This window comes from Dendropsophus ebraccatus, chromosome 3, assembly GCF_027789765.1.
Source record: "Dendropsophus ebraccatus isolate aDenEbr1 chromosome 3, aDenEbr1.pat, whole genome shotgun sequence".
Taxonomy (NCBI): domain Eukaryota; kingdom Metazoa; phylum Chordata; class Amphibia; order Anura; family Hylidae; genus Dendropsophus; species Dendropsophus ebraccatus.
In genome coordinates, this window is record NC_091456.1 from 39,170,544 (window position 1) to 39,188,516 (window position 17,973).

The 17,973-nt window shown below is 42.1% G+C and overlaps 1 protein-coding gene across 1 annotated transcript in view; it reads right to left on the reverse strand.

The window, feature by feature from the left end:
- ARHGEF40 (Rho guanine nucleotide exchange factor 40) overlaps positions 1 to 17,973 on the reverse strand; it is a 68,633-nt gene that overhangs the window by 30,370 nt on the left and 20,290 nt on the right. The window contains exons 4-13 of the mRNA XM_069961525.1: positions 16,777 to 16,956; positions 12,439 to 12,553; positions 10,475 to 10,571; positions 10,197 to 10,283; positions 8,443 to 8,550; positions 5,791 to 5,877; positions 4,356 to 4,483; positions 4,102 to 4,240; positions 2,041 to 2,103; positions 638 to 837 (exon numbers count right to left, since the gene is read on the reverse strand). Of these exons, the coding sequence (XP_069817626.1) occupies positions 638 to 837; positions 2,041 to 2,103; positions 4,102 to 4,240; positions 4,356 to 4,483; positions 5,791 to 5,877; positions 8,443 to 8,550; positions 10,197 to 10,283; positions 10,475 to 10,571; positions 12,439 to 12,553; positions 16,777 to 16,956 (1,204 nt within the window). The remainder of the gene's footprint in view (positions 1 to 637; positions 838 to 2,040; positions 2,104 to 4,101; positions 4,241 to 4,355; positions 4,484 to 5,790; positions 5,878 to 8,442; positions 8,551 to 10,196; positions 10,284 to 10,474; positions 10,572 to 12,438; positions 12,554 to 16,776; positions 16,957 to 17,973) is intronic.

Below are 17,973 nucleotides of genomic sequence, written 5' to 3' on the forward strand. Positions count from 1 at the left end.
GAGGATGGAAACCAGACAGAAGGGGGTCAAGAAGAGAGTATTCAGTGAGACAGTGGGTTAGGCAGGAACAGACCAGGCGTTCCAAGTGCTGTACAGAATGTAAGTACTGAAAAAATATTTAACTTGACAAGCCCTACAAATCCCCCATGTTCCTGCATTGTTAATAACCCGCTGCCCTTGGTTAGGCATGCTTAGGACAACCACAATCTCTAGGAAGTGCTTGCAGTTGATCTCATAACAATAAAAAGGTCACAGTTCACAGGGGAAACCAGGAAGTGATTAGATCCATTGGTTAGAAAAACAATAAAGGAATGTAAGTTACTTTACTAAAAATAGCACATTTCTTCTTTTTTACATATATATGTATGTGGTACACGTATGATTTTACCACACTTGCTTCATGCTCCAACCCCTTTAATATTTTCCTCTTCTTTTATGCAATTTTTTCTCTTGTTGGGATTTAAACTCAACATAAATATAACATCTTGTTTTAGGAGATTGGGCATGTGTCTTTCATATCTGCTGTCTTCTTACCTCTTTCATATTTGCTAAAGTTCTTCAGACAAATAATTCAACCATTATTTATCACAAATATAAGACAAATGTAACCATATAATCTAATAGAGAGCTTTCTCACCTCTTTCCTTCTGGTCTGGGAACTCCTCCCCAGGGTGCATCTGGACCCCTTCCGTCACCTCTACTTAGAACATGACCACGTGGAGGGCTGCAGGTACGGTCAGCCAGCTCTCGACTACTGACTTCTAGACCCCGGATTCTAACACCGACCTCTAGTCTGCGACTATCTGCGTCTATACCCGATATGTCTAATTTTCGTATCTGCAGAAAACAGTAAAAGGTAGTTATTAGTAGATATTCTCTTATAATTTACCGGTTGTTTAGATATGTTTGGTAGTGCTGTTTCTTTGGCACAAACACATTGAATAGAGCAGATGCAGTTGGCTTCATTCATTGTGGAATGGTGGTACCAGGTTACTGGTTAACCATCAATGTCTGATCAGCTTCCTGACGATCAATAATTAATGGCCTATTCTATGGGTAGGTCTTCATTGTTAAATGCCCCAAGAAAAAAACCTTTCAGGGGGTTATCTGGGGAGAACGGGTCTTACCGGTTCTGCTCCCAGACCTCCACTTTCTTCCTCTGGTGGGGGTTGGTGCATGTCACGAGCACGTGAGAATATCACCAGTGCAGTAACATTGGGCAGCTATTAGACATCGCGTGTGGGTGTGGGTTTGCCCACACAAGATGCTCGTGACATGCACCCACTTCCATTCAATCTCAGAAGGTATAAGCAGTGAAAGGAAGCGAGTGCTGGGGAGCAGAACAGGTAAGATCTTTTTTTCTGCTCCCTGGACAACCACTGTCATTTTTGGCAGAAATCAATAGTACAGGCGATTTTAAGAAACTTTGTAATTGGGTGTATTAGCCGAAAAATTTATTTAAAGCTACATCACAGGGCTCTCTCCTCTGATGTCACCACTGACCTATCTGACCTCTGAATAGCTCCCCCATTGTGTAATCCTTTGTTCTCTGCTGCCAACATTTCTCCTCCGTCTCTCCTCCCCCCTCCCCTCCCCATAGCACAGACAGGATCCATCTGATTGAGATTTCCTGATTCTGAGCAGTGGATGACAGAAAGGAGAGGAAGGGGGAACCTGGGAAAAGTCTTTGTAAATGCAGATAATGGCATATTTGCCTAATAAACCCTATTACAAAGTTTCTTAACATTTTTTTGGCAGAAATCAATAGTCCAGGCGATTTTAACGACAGTGACTGTTTAAGTGATGTAATTTCTTTTTGAAAAGAGGAAATTTTGATTGAATAAATCTTATTTCACAATAGGTGTAACATGTATATTTAAATGCAGAGAAAAGGGTGAATGGCTAAGAAACCGAGTCACTGGAATAACATTCAGAGTGCCAAAAAAGAACACAGAGAGTGTACACCTGTGTGCCTTACAATAATGCTACCTTTCACTAAAACAAATATGCTTCATGCCATTTATTCTGTAGCTAACTTACATCTCGGGTCTCCCCACGGATGTCTATTCCATGTCCTTGTGCTTCAGCTAGGCTCTGAGAATCCTAAAAGCATATGAAATGTTTACAGGACCCAAAAACAACAGAAAAAGATTAATCAAGTTAAGCACTATTAAAGTCAGTGGTTTATACTGGGATTAATCATTAGGTTAAACACATAAAGGCTATGCTCACACACTGTCAAAATGGCGTCCGTTTTTATTGGAAGGACACTATTTTCCATCAAATAACAATCGTTTGTTTACAGTACTGTCTGTTATTTGTCGTTAAATGATGGCCGTTCAATAAAAGCGTCCATCTAGTTCAGGGGTGGGGAACCTCCGGCCCGCGGGCCGCATCTGGCCCCTGAGACCTCCCGACATCCCGGCCCGCAGCTCCCCTGTGATGCGCGCCGCTCTGGAGGAGGAAGAAGCCGGCATACACAGCATCCTCCGGTGTCTGTGACAGCTGCCGGATAAAGGAGGATGCGGTCTGTGCCGGCTTCTTCCCCAGCAGAGCGGCGCGTGTCTTCAGTCTCCTGCGGGCCGCGCGATGACGTCACTTCAGCGCGCACCGCCTGCAGGAGAAGACCGGTACAGAGGACCTGGGACAGAAGAAGACATGGGCAGCGTGGGAACGGAGGAAAGGTGAGAGGGATGTTTATTTTTTTTTTATTTGGGGGTTAACTAGGCCACCAGGGACAAGACTGATGGGGGTGATAACTAGGCTGCCAGGGACAAGACTGATGGGGGTGATAACTAGGCTACCAGGGAAATGCCTGATGGGGGTGATAACTAGGCTGCCAGGGACAAGACTGATGGGGGTGATAACTAGGCCGCCAGGGACATGCCTGATGGGGGTGATAACTAGGCTACCAGGAACATGCCTGATGGGGGTGATAACTAGGCTACCAGGAACATGCCTGATGGGGGTGATAACTAGGCTACCAGGAACATGCCTGATGGGGGTGATAACTAGGCTACCAGGGACATGCCTGATGGGGGTGATAACTAGGCTACCAGGGACATGCCTGATGGGGGTGATAACTAGGCCACCAGGGACATGACTGATGGGGGTGATAACTAGGCTACCAGGAACATGCCTGATGGGGGTGATAACTAGGCTACCAGAGACATGCCTGATGGGGGGGATAACTAGACTACCAGAGACATGCCTGATGGGGGGGATAACTAGGCTACCAGGGACATGCCTGATGGGAGTTAACTAGGCTACCAGAGGCATCACTGGGGGGGGTTAACTAGGCTACCAGGGACATGACTTGGGGGTTAACTAGACTACAAGGGGCATCACTGGGGGTTAACTAAAATAGCAGGGGCACTGGGGGAACAATACTTTGCCTTGCCCCATGTGCTGCAAACCCCCGCTACTAACTGCCGCGCACAGTATGCGGCCCTCGAATGATTTTATTAATGCCCGACCGGCCCTCGACATGGAAAAGGTTCCCCACCCCTGATCTAGTTGATGGTGTGTGAACATAGCTTAAGGCTGGGTTCTCACAAGGTATTTTGATAGTATTATGTCATTTCAACCCAAACCAGGCATGGAGCAGACACAGAAAAATCATAATGGCACGATTTGTACCCACTCCTGATTTTGGCTAATAACCAAAATATGGACCAAATTCATACCTAAATACTGTGTATCTGTAACACATTCTACATTACTGAACTTAGAAGGCTATTCATTCTGCTGTCTGACTCCACAGCGTCAGTATAGTAACGCAAAGATTTAAACAGTTTTGGAGCTCCCAGCATCATAACGAATGCTGAAGCCAGAAGCTCCAAAATGCAGTCCGCAGAATACGGTCCATGCATAGAAAGCATTTGTCGGACGTGTGAATGGCCCCTTAAAGTTTTAAAAAAAAGCTTTGGTCATTATTAGTAATGAGTAGTGATATGATGATTTTCCTCCTCCTTCAATACTGAAGTAGCCTTCTAAGACTTTTGAACTGTCATTACAAAGCCGGCACTACTGAATGTACTATGCTCTTCTGTAAGTTTTCGAAAGTACTGCCATTTGCCTTATACTGTACCGTATGGATACCTCAAGATTTCTGTGTTGAAACTCAGGTGGTGGAAATTTTTCCTCCAGCTCTTGAAGCTTCTGGTTTGACAGCTTGACCAGACGGTGTAGAGCCTCATCAACCCTCTCATACAAGTCAAAGGTGACAAGGTCATAAAGCCTGCAGATCACAAATAAATAAACACTCCTAAACTTCATGTCTCTCAATATTTCTGGTTAATATTGTAAATGTCTGAATCCTCCTGGTTGACCATGAATACAAGCTCTGGCATTACCTCAAATAAGGTGACTTCTGTAGTCTTGCTACAAGAGTGCCTCCATCTCGTTGCAGTCTTTGAAGTTTCTCATCTGTCAGTGTTTTCTTCATTGCATCTCGATGATGACAAATCAACCACTGAATATCCTACCATACAAATCCCAAACACTCACACGAGGGAAATGTAACATAAATTATTCATAACAAACATAGATTTGCTTGTTCTCCCTACTGCATGCATGGCTTTGCACAGTTATAGCATAAGGCAATGTTCACACTACATTTAACAGTGTCCGTTGCATAGCAATGGACGCTGTTAAACTGCCGGCCCCCAGGCTGCATTCAGCACGCTCCTGCAGCCGATACAGAGCAGGAATGTTCTTTTTTTTTTACAATTGACCTGCGGGCACTGTCGGGAATTGAGAAGCACTGGGTTAAATGAATCTAACCTGCTGATATGTCCCTTTTGTGCATGGGGCACTGAGGATGGAGCCAAGTTTTTTACCTTCATCCTCGGCGCAGTTCAGTGTATTTAGTAGTTATATCCACAGGCTAATCGGACGTTTTGGAGCAATGGTGAGGGGCTGCAGCGGTGCTCTGAGGGCCGTAGTCCCGCTCCCAGTGCTCCAAAGCACCCGATTAGCCTGTGGATATAACTACACAGAAACAGCGCAGAGGATGAAGTTAAGAAAGTTTTTTTCGTTCTCAGCGGCACATAAACAAAAGTGATAAATCAGCAGGTTAGACAAATCTAGTAATACCAGGATGAGGCTAAGTTACCACCCATTTTTAATTGGCTGTTTTGTGAAAAAGTGCCCCCAAAACTGCTACAAAAATGGACCAAATTCCATTTGGTCTGTTCTTCAGGGTTTGCGGTGGTGGGTTGTTTCACTTTTTGAGCTGTAAAATAGATGGCTCAAGAATGCCCCAATATAATGTAAAAAAAGATTAAAAATAATCATTGTGAAAATAATCCACAGTATAGGTTTTTTTTTTATACAGTATAAGGCCGGGTTCACACTATGTATGACTGATGTCAGTAAACTTAATCACGGCTGGTACTACAGTACTGGCCGGGTGAACTTCATTTCTTTTGAATTGAAATGCTGCCACATACGGGTGTGCCCATGTTTAAATTCACCATAGCTGACAATGTAAAGCGCAGTCAGAACCGCACTGTCAGTTTTGTGCGGCTGCTATTCACTGAATAAGTCTTTTTTTGTATACACTCCGGCCGGGATTCTATTGAAATCAATGCAGTGTACTTTTTCATTTAAGAAAGGCAGATGTTGCAATCTGCAACAGCGGTCGTTATTAAATGAAAACATATGTTATGTGAACTAAGGCGTATAAAAGCTTTTAATTATGAAAAAATCCAAGATTTTTTTTTAAGCAGGATTAGGGCCAACTCTTGCATAAAGAATAAACTAAATAAAATAATTAGACTGACTAACCTCCGTACTGTCAGCTTCTACTTCCTGTGTGACCTTCTCCAGTGAGTCAAGCACATCACAGCACAAAGAGTGGAGGCGCCACAAAGACTACAAAAGGTAAAAAAAAAAAAAAAAAAAAAAGATGAAGGATGCGAGCTTATAGAATACTGGTATCATGAGTCATTGACACTGGTCTGTAAACTCTATTTGTCTGACAATCTCTATATTGAGGGGACTTTCCAACTGTGGACATAAGCTGCATATCCACTAGTTATTCTGACTGGTGGATTTGATAACGTAGCAGCAGTCCTACTCATGCCAGGGTGATGTTAGGGATTTTGAACCATGAATAATACCCAAAGCCTCTGCAGTCTACTGAATGTTTCAGTATCTTTCCGGGGAAAAAAAAAACCACAACAACGTTTAAGGGGTTACAAAGTGCTCCAAGAAATCACATGGTCTCCCCTTCCTCCTGTATAAATAGTAGGAGAGGAATGAGATAGAAGTGCTATCTTGTATTAAACTGTTGCTTATCTTTGGGGTCTTATTTTCCAAGAAACACTGTATTCTCCTACACTGTATCCCCATTCTATAAGGTAGTCAGCTGCTATACTGTATGTCCCACTGTTGTCAGGCTTCTATACTGTAAGTTCCCCTATAATTAGCCCTCCATACTGTATACGTCCTTTCCCCTCTGTAATTGTTTCCCCATACTCTATACATTCCCCTTTGCAGTAAGGCCCCCATAATGTATACCTCCCCCTCTGTAGTTCTTCCCCCACACTGTATACAACCCCCCTCTGTAGGTAGTCCCCATACTGTATACCTCCCTTCCCCACTCTGTAATTGTCCCCCCATACTGTTTGCGTTCCCCCTTTGCAGTAACTCCCCCCATACTGTAAACCTCTCTTCCCCCTCTTTAGTTTTGTTCCCATTCTGTATACATCCCCCTTCTGCAGGTTGTCTCTATAGTTTAAACCTCCCAATCTGTAGTTGTTCCCCCATACCGTATACATTCCCCCCTCTGTAGGTAGTCTCCATACGGTATACCTCCCTCCCTTCCCCCTCTGAAGTTCTTCCCCCACACTGTGTGCATCCCCCCTCTGTAGGTAATCCACATACTGTATATCTCCCTACCAGTCTGTAGTTATCCCCCATACGCTATACATTCCCCCTCTGCATTAAGCCACCACCCAATACTGAATACCTCCCTCCTCCATCTGTATTTGTTCCTCCATACTGTATACATTCCCCCTCTGAAGGTAGTCCCCATATTTTATACCTCCCTTCCCCCTCTGCCCCCCCCCCCCATATTTAATGTCCCCTACTGTCTATCTTCTAATAACTCCTGCCTCCCCTGCAGCTTGTTTTGAGCAGGTGGGGGGCGGAGCATAACAAATCTTGCACTGATTGGTTCATGCTCAGCCACCCAGTGTCAGGGATCTGGTCAGCTGACTGTAACTAGGGTTTATTTTTTAAATAGGGCTTACATTTCAAGCCTACTCCAAAAAGCCTGCAAAATTAAGCTTATTTTAGGGTCAGGGCTTATTTTCAGAGAAACGCGATAGAATTCTGCACGGAAATTCAGTTGTGTGAACTGACAGACGAAAATTCCATTTTGCTTTATGAAAAGGAGCAATGTTGCATTTATACAGGCAAACTTCTGCACTTTTTGCAGCGGAAATCCGCGAGAATTGCTCGGTGTGCCCATACCCCTAGATGGCTGTTAGGTCAAGAAGACACATGGTACCTTTCATATATCTGTCTGTGCTTCTATAACATAGAAAAATGCAGGAGGATGAACACACTGTGACTTCTCTATATTTCTTTTACCAACTTCTACTACGCATTGTATTTTCTTACTCCAGAGCTGTACAACTTCATATATATATTATATATATATAATGTTTTCCATGCGGCTCTTTGTGTGCCATGAATGGTGGACATTATAATAACTAGAGCACATCTGGAGCTGAGGTCAGAAAAATGATAATTAGAAATGGAGCCTACAGAGGGGTAAACTGCTGAGAAGCTGAATTATTCAGGTCTTAAAACGGTTACAAACAGTGGCCCATAAACATGACGGCTCAATTACCCTCTCAAGAATAGAGGAGGATGCTATAAAGCATTCAATATTATGTTCAATCACATGGAACATTACATCTCAACCAGCTTTTACGTTTCTCTCATTTCCAGTATTTTTGTATAATTTATATAATTGTTATGGCCCATGTATTCAAGAGTTAGAATGCAATCTTCAATCATTCCATATACTGCACATCCAAAATAAAAAAAAAATAAAAATTTTAAATTTCAAATAAAAACATTTGGAAGAAAGTACTCCTGTTAGTGAAACTATAAGAATAAATCTATGTTCCCTTTTAAAAGACATACACAGCATTTTCATTTAGACATCAGGGAGACAGAAATACGCCATTGTGCCAGATGTGACTGTCTGGTTGGGTTTTGTCTCTGCATCCTCTTACACACATCTGGTTTTCACTAAGACTTTCATAAATCAGGATTTACCCAGGATGGCGTGTGCTTTACCGTCATGTGAAGTATGTTTAATATCTGTGCTGGTAATGACAGTTTCATATACAGCCATTGTAGATTGTTGATGATGCATGGGTCATAATGAGCGTAAAACACACACAAGGCTTTTCATCTCACCCGCTGGCTTCTCACACACTCATTGTGTACATATGGTCTTTCTCCCCCAAGACTCTCTGGCAGCTCTTCTGCTTCAACGTACTTTGTCAGCTCTGACGTTTCTACAACCTAAAGGACACAAAGAGGAGAACTGGGTTAAAACCAACACACAAAAGATAGAGAAACAATTCATTTCTATCCCAAGAGTTTACTATAAAGAGTATTTCATTTTGGAAATACTGCTCTGAATTATTTCTTCTGTCTCTAATGTCTGAGTCAAACCAAATATCAATGTATAAATTGAACTGCAGATTTTCCATTCTAGGGGAACGTTTTCTTATTTACACTTAAGCTAAAACTGCACGATCCAAGAAAATGTTCTGGGCTATGGAAACACTGATGAAGAGTCATAGTTGTGTGTTTGTCAAATAAAGTTTCATCAATGCCAGTCTTTGTGCTGGGATATAAAAGACGACTTTTCATAACTTTGAAGCATATACACACACACCTTTGAACATCAACTGACACTTCATAAAAATAATTCTGTAATCTACATGAAAGATTGAGTGAAGGTCCTTTTATACAGGCAGATCAACAATACAGAATATCAGTCACACTCATTTACTTTTATTTTCATTCCCCAATTATTAGGAGGGGTTTGGGTCAATTTACATAGAAAGATTCTGTATAAATGGACCCTTTGAATCAATGATCATTCTGGAAGTTGTTCAATCAAACTGCTTACTAGACAAACACTGTCTGCAGCAAAGCCCCTATTTTCAAAGTAAGATCTCTGCAGGATAGGGTATAAGTGTTTGATCGCAGGGGGTCTGACCACTGGGACCCCCTGTGATCTTGGGAATGGAGCTTCTCATTGTTCATTCATTACTCATATTGGGAGTTCAGTTCTCAAGATTTCGGAGAGTACCAGCAGTCAGACCCCCTCTGATGAAACACTTATCCTGTTAAAAGCTTCTATGGTGGTAAATTCCCTTTAACAATCTTATTTTACAGGAGTGCAATACTAAAGGCCCTATTAAATGCAGAGATTATTTGCCAAATAAGTCAGCTATCTCCCCGTATAATGGAGCCAGTGATTAACAGCAGATCGAGCTTGTCGGCTGATCGCTGTCTTTCAACAGGTTAAAAAAAAAAAAAAAAAAAAAAAAGGATCTTCTGTCGGTCACATATCTCTCCATTGTTTTTTAAATGTATCATTTTTTTTTACACAGTAAAAAAATGTTATAATTGCATATGATAAAATTAAATTAGAATAAATAAAATACATCATAAATATGAGACCAGCTTGCGAGAGTGTGCAGACTACACACTGGGGGTATCACAAGGCACAAGTGCTTTATTTGCCCCTGGTCCAGCCATTGTACATAGAAGGAGCTGGAAATGCCAGTTTCACGCAAATGTCTTATTACCGGAAAAAAGTATAAAGTGTATAGAACTGTCGAAGAAATAGTAGAAAGTGAGGAGACAACAGAAGGGGAAACAAGTTTAGGGAATGTTATAAGCAAGGCTGAAGAGATGAGTCTTCAGGGCATGCTTATTGAGTATTGGGTATGAGTCTGAGTGTAGAGTGTTCAAAAGAACTGGCGCAGCACGAGAGAAGTCTTGGAGGCGGGAGTGAGAGGTTCTGATTATGGGGGATGTTCTTGTGACATCATTAGCAAATAAGGCTAGCCCCGGACGCACAGTTATTGAATGGTCTAATAGACCATAGACCTTTAATTATTGAACTGTATATGATGAAGTGATGTTCTTACCTGTGCATCGGGAAGACCACTTCTTACTGGATCAGGGCGGTCCGTATCACATACTAGTAAAGTGCACTTTATACATGCATGAATGTCCTATGAAATGAAATACATCATATCTTAATGTGATACAAGACGGCAATGACATGATAAAGAATTACGTGCTCACATTATATTAACTAAAACATTTAGCCCTCATATAAGTTTCTAACTCCCAAATGCCTGTTGACAATTGGTACCTCACACTTATTCTGGTTTTTACGGGCATAGATAGAAACTCATTTTACCTTTGTTTCATGAAGCAGTTGAAGGAAACTCTGAGAATCAGAAGTGCAGTCTCGCAGATCCACAATGAGAGTCATACCTAAATCACGTAGATCAGACCTGAAATGGAATTGGAAGGTCTAGAGACATATCCAACATTGCTTGTAAACCTCTTGTTATTGCCTGTAAAGTCTTAAAGTGACATTAGGGGTCATTCACACATTCCGAGATTGTGGTCCATACGTGAAAGATGTGTCATGGAATCATGGAAGTCCCATCATCATGATTCATTATGATGCCAGAAGCTCTGAATCTATTTAAATCTTTGCACTACATTACTGACAGTACCGAAGATTTAAACTGATTTCCACAAAACTGAGTTTCGTGAGAGGAACGTGTCAATGCCCCTTAGGCTGTGCTCCCACATATTGATGAATTCACAAACAACCTCAACTGGTTAATTCATGGGGACGTGGTTTCGGAGCACATATGCTAATTACTTGGCAGGAACGAATTGTTAGGCTACGTTCACACAACGTCAGCTCCGTTTAAAATTACATCCGACATTTTGAATTTAAAATGATGGAGGTCTTTTTACTGTTAGGCCGCCCCTTAGTGCTGTTGGTACATTATTCTAATTTAGGTGGACTAATTGGCCTTTCGGTGTATCTTTAATTGAAAAGCCACTGAATTTCACCATAAAAACGGTGAAAGGACAGTGAAAAAAGAAAAACCGTGTGAACAACTAAAAAATTGCCGTCCGCTGTTTGCAATAGACGTCCAAAAATAATTGACATTATCATTATTTTGACGTCCGCACAGACAACGTCTGATATTTCATACACTGTGTGCACTGGAAGACTGACATTCCACTGACTTCAATGCATTGAGGCGGACTCCTTTTCTCTTTTTTTGATGTTGTGTGAACCTAGCCTTAAAGTGTCACTGTCGTTTAATTTTTTTTTTGCAGAAATCAATAGTACAAGCGATTTCAAGAAACGTTGTAATTGGGTTTATTAGCCGAAAAATGCATTTTTTTATCATGAAAAAGTAGTTTGAATCTCTCCCCCTTGTCTTCATGGTTCTCTTATGGAGAGGGGAGGGGTGGAGGGAGATGAGGCACCAAAACAGGACAACAAAGAGTTAAAGGGGTAGTGCGGCGCTAAACAATAATTCACAAAATAAAACACACTACAAAGTTATACAACTTTGTAATGTAAGTTAAGTATGTGAATGGCCCCCTTCCCGTGTTTCCCCCCACCCACGCTAGACCCGGAAGTGTGGTGCATTATACTCACCGCGTTTCGTGTCAACCCCTGTCCGCCATCTTGGGACAATGACGTAGTCTTCGGGAGGCCGGCCGAACCGCTTCATCCGTCCCTCATGCCGGCCCCCCTCTGCCGCCTCATCAGCAGCTCAGCCGCGATTGGCTGAGCAGTTATGACGCAGCAGAGGGAGGCCGGCATAAGGGACGTTGTATAACTTTGTAATGTGTGTTATTTTGTGAATAATTGCTTAGCGCCGCACTACCCCTTTAATTTACAGCTACATCATCGGTCTATCTCCTCTGAAGTCAGCACTGACCTCTCTAACTTCTGAATACTGGCTTCCACACAAGTCCCGCTGTGTAATCCTTTGTTCTCTGCTGCCACTAATCTCCCTACTCCCCCCTCCTCTCTCCATAGGTTAGACAGGTCTCGACTGATGTAAAAGAGTCGAGATTTCCTGATAATGAGCAGTTAATGAGAGAGAGGAGGGAGGGGGGGGGGGCCTGAGAAAAGTCTTTTTGAATGCAGATAATGGCATATTTGCCTAATAAACCCGATTAAAAAGTTTCTTAAAATTGCCCGTACTATTACTATGTACTAAAAAATACAACAGTGACACTTTAAGCTAAATGTTACTGCAAGAATTGGCTTGAAGTATGGTTGTTTATCTGCCCCTTAAAGGTATGAATCCTATTGCACACACTGTGTACAATCTTTACCTGAGAAGGGAGAACAAGTACAATATTGCATCCTGAATGTGTTTCTGAGAGTATTCCGCTGCAGCTTTAGATGGACATACAATCAACAGCGCTCTCTTCTCTCTATCCAATGCACCTACACAGATATACAAAGGTAATTAGAGACAGCTGGCAAAGACTCAGAAAACCCAGGCCTCATGTATAGAAAGCAGTGCAGACAATAATAGACCGGTTGCCCATAGCGATCAATCAGCCCTTATTCTAGCTTCTTGTTCCACAAAAACAGAATAAAACATAGGACGAAACTTTGTTACAACTATTCTTGATGGGCAGCAGAATTTATTGGTTTCTTCTGAAAGATGAGGTTTGCATTAACATCAATGTATGAAAGAATAAATATTATCTGGGCTTTTAATACTGTTTACCGTACAAGTAATCCTTTTGTTGGATGCTGATTCCTCAGTTAACCTGTTAATTATGACTATATTAGTATACCGTATTACTTATAGAAGGTTTCTGACAGTGCTTTAATATCTATGCTACTGTCTGATCTTGCTAGGTCAGAAATTACAAACTCAGAAACAACAGCTGTTAAAGTCCAACCGCTATGACCACTACTAACAGCTGGAATAAAGTATCCGAATCAGTAAGGCGCTGTGCTTGGCTTTTTCAAGACTAAAGGCCTTATTACACTATGCCTTCACCATGCGTTAACTTTTGTGTAATAGCTCCTGTTAAAAGGCAACGATCAGCTGACATGCAGGATGTTGGCTGATCCTTGTCTTTCAGCATGTTGAAAGATTTTTGAACGATAAGGGTATGTGCACTACGGAACTATGGCAACAGAAAACAGGTTCATTCTTTGGACGGACAACGGAATCCGCCCGTGCATGCATAGAATGGAGTCTATGACACAGGCGGTGACGCGCGTGCCCACCACAGTCCGCGAGCGGGTGCGGGCTGCGGAATGCGCACCGGGTTTTGCAGCTCCCCGCGTACGGCTGTGACCCATTCATTGTCGGCACATGTAATAGCGCTGGCAGTGAGCGGGGAACAAGGAGAGAACGAGAGCCGATCTGACAGGTCGTCGCTCGTTTGTTCCTCACCAACAGCCCATGGTATAGGGGCTTAAGTAGATACTCAGAACAAACTGGGACAAACATATAGCAATCCTAAGATAAAAATGAAGGAAATACTATAGCAGACTAGATGGACCCTTTTCTCTCGACAATTCTCTATGTTTCTACATCCTTGCACCCAAGTACACTTCACTAAGGCTACGTTCACATCAGCGTTTTTCTTTTTTTCTAACAGATCCGTCTATATTAATTAAACGGATGAGCATAAACTGATAAGCAGACTGATGCAAACTGATCGCAAAATGTTCATCTTTTTTTAATGGTCCGTTTGTATTTTGGCTTAAAAAAACTGACTTTTGTACATCCGTTTGCATCAGTCAGCATCCGTTTTTCTATCCATTTTTTTTTCTTCTTTGGTTTCTTGCTGCTTCTGCGCATGCTCAGTGCAAAAAAGGATGAATAAAAACGGATGTGAACGGAAATACCTTCCGTTTTAGATCCGTCCTCATTGACTACAATGTAAAAAAAAAAAAAATGGAAGTGCACTTTCCGTTTGTGATCGTTTTTTTGAATCGGAAAGAAAAATACTGCAAACAATTTTTTCCTCCGTTCAAAAAAACGGATCTTGAACGGATTGCATGCAAACGTAGCACAATTAGGGCAAACGGAGCACACTAATATATCATGGGAATCTATGGGGATTTTAACACATCCGACAGTTTCCGTTTTGCTTACTCCAAAACAGAAAAAGTAGACGGAATGGTGCTGGATGGTCAAACGCTGATGTGAACGTAGCCTTAATTGTGCTGTAAAGTTGGAGTGATCACTTTTTAGGCATCATTAAAAGGTCCATGGAACGGTTCTGCTCTGCGATTTACGGGTTCTTATACATTCCTGTGTGAACATACCCTTATACATCCTGCTGCAGATCAACATTGTCAGTAAGAAAAACGTTAATAACAGCATTGGCTGAACATATTCCGGTATGTGTGTGTGTGGGCTGATGCAAGAACCATGAATATGTATTCTTGTACAATTACTATATATAGCTAATAATTATCTGTTCAAAGAACATGTATTTTAAGATGTTCGATCAACTTAGTCATATTCATTTAACCCCTTAGCGTCCCATGACGTACCTGGTACGTCATGGTGCCGCGGGGGGTGTTCAGAGCGGGGTCCCGCCGGGACCCCGCTCTGAACGGCACCGATCCCGGCTGCAATCTGCAGCCGGGCAGTGCCTCTATTAGCCGGCGCGGGTCCCGTTGCCGAGCCGGCTAATTAAGCACTTCAATGCAGCTGTCAAACCTGACAGCTGCATTGAAGTGCTTTGTACTGCACGTCCCTGGTGTCTAGTGGCACGGAACTCCCCCCCCCCCCCGCGATCGCATCCGTTCTTCTGGCCGGCCCGGGTCTCAGCGTCGGAATGACGCTGATCCCGGCTCGGCAATAGATTGCTATGGCCTATAGCAATCTATCACCGATTACAATGATCTTTGCTGTGTATATACACAGCATTGATCTCTATGAGAGATCAGTGCTGTCTATATACAAGTCCCCCAGGGGGACTTCTAGTTTATGTAAAAAAAAAAAGTAAAAATGTGTTTTAATTAATAAAAAATCCCCTCCCCTAATAAAAGTCCAAATCACCCCCCTTTTCCCATTTTATAAATTTAAATTAATAAATAAACAAATAAATAAACATATTTGGTATCGCCGCGCACGTAATCGCCCGAAATATTAATCACATTCCTGATGTCGCACGGTAAACGGCGTCAGCGCAAAAAAATTCCAAAGTGCAAAATTGCGCATTTTTGGTCGCATCAAATCCAGAAAAAATGTAATAAAAAGCGATCAAAAAGTCGTATTTGTACCAATAGAAAGAACGCATCATGGCGCAAAAAATGACACCTGACACAGCCCCATAGACCAAAGCATAAAAGCGTTATAAGTATGGGAATGGAGCGATTTTAAGGAACATATATTTGTTAACAATGGTTTGAATTTTTTACAGGCCATCACATAATATAAAGTTATACATGTTACATATCGTTGTAATCGTAACGACTTCAGGAACATGCATAACAAGTCAGTTTTACCATAGGGCGAACGGCGTAAATGCAAAACTCCCCGAAATCAAAACAAATTCGTTTTTTTTTTCAATTTGACATTGCAAATGATTTTTTTCCGGTTTCGCAGCATATTTTATGGAAAAATAATGCCTGTCATTGCAAAGTACAATTGGTGTCGCAAAAAATAAGGGCACATGTGGGTCTCTAGGTGAAAAAATGCAAGCGCTATGGCCTTTTAAACATAAAATGGAAAAAGCAAAAGCGCAAAAACGAAAATTGGCTTTGACCTTAAGGGGTTAATATATGGGCTAATATCAGGCAATGTTCATATCTTCTTTATGTATATCTACATAAAGAAGTAAACTATGATTTAAAGTGTATACCCTATATCAATAATGTTCAGATTCTTTTTTTTCTCAGCACAATTTACAAGGTTGTTGATATATATATCACCACTCAAAATATTGTTAGAGGGGTTATCCAAGCTTATGCCCCTATTCCACAGGTCGTTTGCTCCTCGTTCCCCGCTCGCTGCCGCCGCTATTCAACGCGGCGGCAGCGAGCGGGTGAGTGCGGGAGGGGCAGCGGGGAGCTGCGGGGGGGCTGCCCGGAGGATCGCTGATCGTCCGGGCAGCCCATAGGATACAGCAGCGTCTGCCGCCGATGCTCCTATTCAACGGAGCGACGGCAGCAGATCGCTGCTATATCAGTCGCTTGTTTTTCAACATGTTAAACAAGCGACTGCAACGATCAGCCGACATGAACGATGTCGGCTGATCGTTGCACTCTATTCCACCGGACAATTATCGTCCGTATCGTCCGATATCGGCCGAATACGAACGATAATCGTTCCGTGGAATAGGGCCTTTAGAAAAACACGTCTACTTTTCTTCCAGACTCTTGTCCCCTGTTTGGGAGTGTTTTTTCACCTTATTCCATTGAAGTGAATAGAACTGTAATAGAATACATATCACACATAACCTTAGGACACAGGTGGTGTCGTTTTGGCAATAAAAGATAACCCCTTTAATATTTCCGAGAAGAAGCAGATAATATTATTATTATTATTATTATTATTATTATTATTAAAAATAATAATTTTATTTGTATAGTGCCAACTGATTCCTTAGCACTTTACATAGTTTGTTAATTATGGTCCCTGTCCCCATTCATGGTTTTATTCGCTTTTCAATGTTTACCATTCTTACCAGGCGAGCAGCAGACTCCAGATTCCAGTAGGTCCCAGTTGACGTCTCGATGGAGATGGCTGAAATCTAAAATAGGAGATGACTGCAGCAAAGGCTTCTGTGTAAGAGATGCATCTAGCTCGGTTTCTGGCGAGGCAGCTGGTTCTTCAGGTTCAATGCCGCATGGAGAATTATTTTCTGCTACAATAACAAAGAAGTCAACAGTGTAAAATAGTAAAAGTGTCTTGTCAGTCATTATTGTAATTTGTTTGATCTGTGTCTGCTTCATTGCTAATTTTGGCTAAAAATGTGGAGCAAAATACATGTGGACTCATAACACAAAAAATATTTTACAACTGCTCATTACAAAACTGGGTCTGTGGCTGCAAACTGTAATTCAGCACTAAATGACTGTGGGTCTTGTTTTATTACCAAGTTCATTTGGCCTTGATCCCATTTTACACTCTCTTTGTTTCGACTGGTGGGCCAGAATCTGCCTGAGGAAAAACTGTCTGCTATTAAAGACAGTACCATAACTGGTAAACTAATTGTGTCTCTGAAATGACATGTCTCTCAGATACGTTACCTAATAGCATGTGTGATATAAAGTGCACCTGTATGATAGCGGCAAGTCTAGTCACCATTTTTGCGGACTCTTTGTTAACAAGAACATTTTAAAGGAGAAGTGCAAAGAAATGTAAAAAAAAAAGGGTATAAGGCAGGGGGTGCAGGATAATAATAAAGTAAACTTACATATCCCTGAGCCTTCGTAGCGCCGCTCCCAGGTTCCTCTGGCGGCCGCCAGATGTCATTTTTGGATGGAATCTGGGTATGTCACATACCTGGCTCTTCCACTGCAACATTATGGCCCGGCTGAGTGGTTGCCCACTCAGCCAGTCAGTGACTAGGGCAGTGTCCCGCCCCAGTCATTGATTGGCTGAGCAGGCAATCACATGGGTATGTAACGTACCCAGGTTCCAGCAAAAAAATTACATCCGACGACCGTCAGAGGAACCTGGGAGTGGAGCTACAGGGGCACGGGGACAGGTAAGATTACTTTATCATTTTCATGCACCCCCTTGCCTTCCTCCCTTTTTTGAATTTCTAGTGACTTCTCCTCTAGGCTATGTACACACAATGTACACTGTATGAAAAGAACAAATGTTTTTTTTCATAGTGAAATGTGTTGCATTTAAGTCAAAGCAAACAATGGGCATT